General features: G+C 37.4%; 1 protein-coding gene across 2 annotated transcripts; it reads left to right on the top strand.

Annotated features, from left to right (window-relative positions):
- The first annotated feature begins 365 nt into the window (after positions 1-365).
- Positions 366-7,109, top strand: LOC132911667 (endochitinase). 2 transcript variants are annotated; one of them, XM_060968450.1, is made up of 10 exons: positions 366-464; positions 4,148-4,219; positions 4,340-4,681; positions 4,927-5,149; positions 5,207-5,330; positions 5,557-5,754; positions 5,826-5,907; positions 5,968-6,179; positions 6,346-6,606; positions 6,755-7,109. In XM_060968450.1, the coding sequence occupies exons 2-10, from the start codon at positions 4,156-4,158 to the stop codon at positions 6,878-6,880; spliced, it is 1,632 nt and encodes a 543-aa protein (XP_060824433.1). In that variant the 5' UTR covers positions 366-464; positions 4,148-4,155; the 3' UTR covers positions 6,881-7,109. The 2 variants fall into 2 exon arrangements, with proteins under 2 accessions (XP_060824433.1, XP_060824425.1); XM_060968442.1 differs by lacking the exon at positions 366-464 and adding an exon at positions 3,479-3,856.
- Positions 7,110-7,384: the final 275 nt, after the last annotated feature.

The following is a 7,384-nucleotide window of genomic DNA, read 5'->3' as shown; positions in this document are numbered from 1 at the left end:
TCTGACCGACCGTGTCCGTCTCGGAAAATACTCTCATACTTTATACATGCGATACAATGAAAATTCGAATATACCGAGAATTTTGAGAAAGGGCGTGTAAAAGATACGATCGATCTGTATTGCGACTTGCGACTTACGAGTTAACAAGGTATATGTAAATGAAGAAGAACGAAAGCAAAGAGTGTGAGAGAAGGACGGGACGGAAACAAAGGGATCGATGATGAATCGGAGAAGCCAAGAGTCGGTTGATCCGAGAAGCGAGACATCAGCTGTGACGAATCGTGATCGTCGCGCGATTGTCCCCCTCGTGGTTGACGGGAGGCAGAGGGTCGACGAACCAACCAATCGTGCCAGGCCTTTGTAGGTCTTGCACCTGAATTCTAATGAGGTCCACCTGGGTATATATGAGAGCTTAACACTCGGCCGAAGCCACGATTTTTCTGAGTTACCCGCTTGTCGCGAAGGTGAGTCCTCCTCTCTTTACTTCTCTGTCAACCTCGCTTTAACCAGCTCCCCTTTGTTTCTCCTTTAACATTGATTTTAACTCTCCTTCTTACGTTTATTTTTTGACAATTAACATTTTGTATCGCGAACTCGATAAATATTTTCCTCTCTACCTTTATCGCACTGCGTAATATTCATTTTAATACTTGGCGATCCGATCAATGTCCAAAGTACTAAAACTTTGTAACTAGAAAACGACAAAATGTTGATCGTTTGTCACGATTAACAAAATCATCCCATCAGCCGTTCTACAATTACGTGACACGTCGTACTTAAAGTTCGACACATAGTTTCGTTCAGACACTTAAATACTCTACTGTACATAAAAATAGGCCGTTGATAAGTTTTATTGTCAATTATGCTAGCGCAATAACATGGTCGAGTGGAAACTAAACAATCTCTCGATATTTATACAAAATGTTGATCGTTTGTCACGATTAACAAAATCATCCCATCAGCCGTTCTACAATTACGTGACACGTCGTACTTAAAGTTCGATACATAGTTTCGTTCAGACACTTAAATACTCTACTGTACATAAAAATAGGCCGTTGATAAGTTTTATTGTCAATTATGCTAGCGCAATAACATGGTCGAGTGGAAACTAAACGATCTTTCGATATTTATACCAAGTGCCTGGAATTTCGTCGCGATCGTTGACACGTTACGTGGCCTGCGGTTCTCTCGCTTTGTTTGCATTTTCTTTTTTCTCTTTCGTCGATCTGCACCTCGAAGGTCAGTCTGCATAGGTTTTGAACGAGTCAAAAGATTTTCAACAGTATCACTTTCGAAAAACTTAACGATTAAGATTTAATTGTCATCGTTTCTCCGTTATTCGATATCGATACTTGTTAGATAGATGAAATGTACATAACAAAGATGAATAAGAAAGAATTAGTTTCGTCGATCGATTCGATATCGCTGAGAATGTCGATGCGAAAGATAATAGATTTTTCATACTAAAATTTTTTATGCTCGCAACGGACTCGACGAAACGCAATAAACTGATAGCAGGGCGGATCGACTGTCTAACTCGCAAATAGTTACGTCGCGTCGCTGCGTACTTATAAAGTAGGAAGAACCTCGAAAACGTGCACGACTAACGAGGAATACGTATGAAAAGGGAACTAGCCGTTCTTCTTCGATCCATTCCCTGAATACTAATTCGAAATCATGCGCATGAATGAAAGCATTCCGTTTAAGAAGGAATTTGCAAATTTCAACCTCTCTTTCCTTTGAAAGTTAAATCTGTCTTGGCTGCATTGTACGAAAGTTTCGGAAGGAGAACAGATCGAGAAAGAAACATTGCTTCAAAACTTTTATCGAAATTACAAAGAAGCCCGAAGCATTCAACCAAAAAAGGGAAAAATCTCGCGATTCCCGAATTTCTTCGAAGAAGACCTTCGTAATATAAGTTATCGGCATGATTAAGCAGTTCCAAGAGGGAGATAGTAAAAAGATAAGCGGCAGATCGTTAATAGTACGAATAAAACGGAGATCTCTTCTGGCTATGGGTATGCATTCGCGGCGTTTGTATTCGCAGTGCAACCCGCGGAATAATAGTCGAAGGATAATCCGATGCAGCCGGCATTTTAATTCGCGCAACGAAAAAGCCGCGGTCTTGCCTCGGTATCTTTTTCTATTCTCGCAGCCCAGAACCATTATCTAGCTCTTTTACTCAACGTTGAACTCGTCCAAACCCAAGGACCATCCTCGATCCCTCTTCATCTTCGTTCCTCGTTCGTCTCGCTACTTTTCTACTTTTCTTTTCCCAATCGATATTCGATTGATATTCGCGCTCCATCGAAGCGAGGCAATGATCTGAAACGATTTGATCGTGAATCAACGTAACGATATAAACAATCCTCCCGAAACAATGTCAAAGAATCTTTTTATCGATGGTGAGAGTTAGAGAAACGCGTTGGCAAAGAAGACATTGTCTGTTCTCTTGCCTCTTTGAATTCTCATTCGCTTTCCTTTCGCGCTATTTTTCTATTCTTTCGTTTTGAATGTCTTTTACGTATACCGCGATTACTATGAAAATAATTCCGAAAGCGACAATTGCGCTGAAGGGTAAACGTTCTCTCTGTTCCTAATCGAGATTTTATCGAAATTTTCCATCGAACTGCCTTTACAACGGGAATTTCTTTATCTTTGTTTACGTTTAATAGAATAGAACGTATCTTCGATACGCTTTGTCTTAAGTTTTATACGAATAATCGTTCCGTATGTTGTAATTTTCTCGATGCGGGCCTGCAAAGTGCAATAGGACGAACCACGATTGTTTACGAGCACCTTCTCGCAGCTTGATTTTGCGACGATTTTTATCGACGAGAAACGCGTAAAAAATATACCTGACTTTTATCGTCCGGACCATTCTATGCGTGGGTATCGCATAAAGTCGCCTCGGTTTTGGCTTCTCGCGTTTGAACTCCCGTTAAAAAGGTGCTTGAACTTTTAATGTTCTATGCCACTTCTTTCGCTGGACGCAAACTCGTTTTCGTCTCGATGCGAACAGAGGTCTGGCTCGATTCGGTATAATTGCAAAAAATTACCTCGACGATTTAGACGTTCTCCCAAAGAAAATGGCTTTGTCTCTGGAGATCTAAATATCGGTTAATTACTTATCTATTGAAATTATTTATCTGTATTAAGATGTTTGATTCTTTTTCGGTTCCAACCGGCATCTCCTTTCTCGGCAACTTTTCTAGGTTTTGAAAACATAAATGTCTGATATAACGTCAAAAGTAATTGCGTCGGTAAAAGTTAAGCAAAAATTAATAAAAAAATATATAACAGGGAAACGCGGAAGAAAAAAGGGAGGAGAAAACGGTATATGATATCGCAAGAGTATTAAAGCAACGGAGAGCGAACGAATCGAATTTAGCAAACAAGACGCGATCCGTTCAATTTCAAAATGAAATTCCTTCCACCGACACAAAAGAGAAGTCCAAGATCAAAATTAATATCGACGAAACGGGCTCGAGTGGATCGCTATGTGGTCATTTGCTCGACGCTCGTGCGACAACAAGAATAACACGAGACTGTTCGGGAAAAAATTCACGGAGTTATCGCGGTATTTACTTTACTGAAAACCGGTCGGCTTGGATCGTTTTCTGTTTGAAGAACGACTACGTTCGATAAAATGATCGCTTTGGCCGCGGTAGATCGCTCGTCTTCCAGAGACGCCTCGATACTCGACTAAAGCAGACGTTGATACTGCCAAGCGTCGATTGGCATGTCGGAATTACTTCGCACGTGAACTGTAATTACCAGATATCGATCGAATCGTCAAACGTGAATAACGTGTTGCTAAAAAAAAGTTCGATTTAACCTGCATTATTTTATTTAGGTAATATTTATAATCTTTTATTATCAATATATTATCAATATTTAATTATAATTAAATATTTATTCAATAATTTATTATCAATATATATTCGCTTACTATGCTGTATATTTATTATCAATATACAGCATAGTAAGCGAAACATCGAAACCTCTTAAACGATACCGATCGTTCGCAACAAAGTATCAACTAATTCGGAAAATTTATTCTCGATGAATTTATTATCCGAAATATCGTTAGAAACTTTCAGGGTAACGTAATGAAATAAGATTAACTACGTTTGATTGTTTACAGGTACGAAAATGTCATCGGGGAATAGTTTTCTAACACTTTCCTTGTTACTTGCGGTCCTCGTTTGCGCGACAGGTAAACATACTATTTGTTTCGAATAACAAATCGATAATAACAATTGATAATACTGAAAACAGATTTCTAACGTTCGACCACTTAAACGGAACGTAAAATAGATAACACGAGTTGGAAAAGTTTCAGCAAATCAACCTGCCAGAATATCGTGTTACTTCAGTAATTGGGCCATTTATCGACCGGATGTCGGTAGTTACGGAGTGGATGATGTTCCGGGTGATCTTTGCACCCATATCATTTACTCGTTTGTCGGTGTGAGCAATGTCACTTGGGAGATACTTATCTTGGATCCAGAACTGGATCAAGATAAAGGCAATTTCTTGGCCTTCAACAACCTTAGATCTAAGTATCCTCATCTGAAAACCTCCGTGGCTGTTGGTGGTTGGGGAGAGGGTGGCAGAAAGTACAGTGCCCTGGTCAGCGTGAAGGAAAGACGCGACAGCTTCATCAAGAGCGTAGTTGGTACGTAAACTTGCAAATACTTACTCTTTATTTTAGCGTGCTGATTACTTTTTTTTTTCTTTGTCTTTTTCGTCGTATATTTCTAATACAGTCTAAGTTAGACTAAGTGAAAATAAAATCTGTAGTTCTATACGCTTATGTAAACGATAATTAATATCAGCTTTATGGTACAAAGATATAAACACGAAAGTTCGATTTCGTTTAATGGAAAATGTAACTCCTATATTACTGCTATTTTTCGCCAGAATTTATGCATAAATACGAGTTCGATGGTTTCGATCTCGATTGGGAATATCCTGGCGCCTCTGACAGAGGTGGCAGATTTTCCGACAAGGACAAGTTCTTCTACTTTGTCGAAGAATTAAGACGTGCTTTTGACAAGGAAAACAAAGGATGGGAGCTCACGATGGCGGTACCAATGGCAAAATTCCGCCTAGACGAAGGATATCACGTGCCAGAATTATGCAAGTAAGCGAATTAATCAAATTTGTATCGTCGTGGTAAATAAGGAAAATATTTCCATAGAAATATGGACGCCATCCATGTAATGGCTTACGATCTTCGTGGCAATTGGGCTGGATTTGCTGATGTACACAGTCCACTTTATCGTCGTCCACACGATCAATGGGCATACGAAAAATTAAATGTGGTAAGAACTTGGTAAAACGTAGGTGGTAAAATTTGATAAAATTTACACCTAACTTGTATCTTTGATAACATATGTAAATTTGTTTGTGATTTATCACGTAAATTTATTTAAAATTTATTTGTGAAATTAATAAAAAACTCTTACTTGAAAACTAAATTTAGTGTAAATATATGCCGTACAAGATGATAGCATAATTTGTTTATAAGATTCCACTTTTTCTTCTTAGCACGATGGCCTTCTGCTTTGGGAAGAAAAAGGCTGTCCCGCTAAGAAACTGGTTGTCGGCATTCCGTTATACGGACGTACGTTCACCCTCAGTCAAAGTAACAACAATTACGAGCCAGGCACCTACATTAACAAAGAAGCTGGAGGTGGTAAACCTGGAAAATACACACAAGCTAAGGGATTCCTTTCTTATTACGAAGTACGATCAATCAAATATTACGTTTCTTCTAACTTTACGCTTCGAAACTAATCGAAAATATCTATCTGAAGATCTGTACCAATTTACAAGCTCCAGGCAGTAACTGGACTCAAAAATTTGACGATATCGGCAAAGTACCATACATGTATCAAGGTATGCATATACGTAAGTAAATAATTTTGATAATCCTTATCGTCGAACTAATAATCACAGGTACACAATGGGTTGGTTATGAAAACGTGGAGAGCGTGAAATATAAGATCGATTTCATCAAGGAATCTCGATACGCTGGTGCCATGGTTTGGGCCATTGACATGGACGACTTTCAAGGACTTTGCGGTGACCGCAACCCTCTGATGAATGCCATTAATCAAGGTTTAGAAGGATATATCGTGCCAGATAAAGATTTTCATACCACTCCTACGGTAAAGAATTTTATTTTATTCTATTGAGATTGTAGACAAGGTTGTCTAATTTAACAGATTAATTAATATATCTTTACAAATAATTAAAACAATATCGGAATATGAAATTGTCTTTTAAAAATATTACGTCGTAGCTTGCTGGTTATAATTATTGTTTGCTTTTTAGCCTGACTGGGCAAAGCCACCAAGTACCACGTCGTCGGATAATATTCAAACTACTCAAAGTACTCAAACTACTCAATCTACTCGACCGCCTACAAGTCACGAACCTACAAAAGGACCTACTCAGAAGCCAAAGCTAACTTCTTCCACTACGGAAGAAACAAATAAATCCGAAACTACGCAACAGCCGATAGACAATGACGAAGCACATAAAATCAATTGTGAAAACGATAATAAGTTCGTTCCATCTAAAGAATGTCACTCTGTAAGTAAATATCCTAAAAAGTATGGCTAAAAAACTTGTATAAGAATTTATTAATCCTGTCGTCTAGTAAATTATAAACAATTTTATCATTTTGATACCCTCTATACATGATTTACCTACATATATACACATATATTTCTTATTACAGTACTATGAGTGTGTTCACGGAATACCAATAAAGTTCACGTGTCCCAACAAGTTAATTTGGAACGGGAGGAATAATATTTGCGATTGGCCTCAAAATGCTGATAGAGAAGAGTGTAGAAGTCAATAAAATCCTACCATTCCTTAAACTCGTCGGAAAAAAGGACCGACAAATTCCATCGTGATATTTCAATGTGGACCAAATAATCATTTCATCTTGCTAACGAATATGTGATACGCAACAAGTTACGACTATTATCTTATTCGTTCATTTATCATAATCATATGTTGTAAGACTTGCCTAATGATGAAAATTCAATAAACATCATATCATTTATAACAGAACTTTTATAATCCAATACAGCATTTATTTACTTCGTTATATATCTCTTTACCTTAAAACTATAAACTATAATTATCTTTAATCATATAATTTACGGTAATGAATAATTTGTTGTTTCAGAAACGTAATTATAAATAACTTAAAGCGCCCTAGATGTTTCTAATAACTTAAAAGTTAAAAAGTTTTCTAAAAGTAAAAGTTAACAACTATTTGGGATACTCAACGCATTATTTATATACTTATAAAATAAAGAATTTTACAAATAATATCCCGTTTATATATATACCGTTT

The sequence above is a fragment of the Bombus pascuorum genome, chromosome 1, assembly GCF_905332965.1.
Source record: "Bombus pascuorum chromosome 1, iyBomPasc1.1, whole genome shotgun sequence".
NCBI classification, from domain to species: Eukaryota; Metazoa; Arthropoda; class Insecta; order Hymenoptera; family Apidae; genus Bombus; species Bombus pascuorum.
This window is presented reverse-complemented; position numbering and strand designations above follow the sequence as displayed.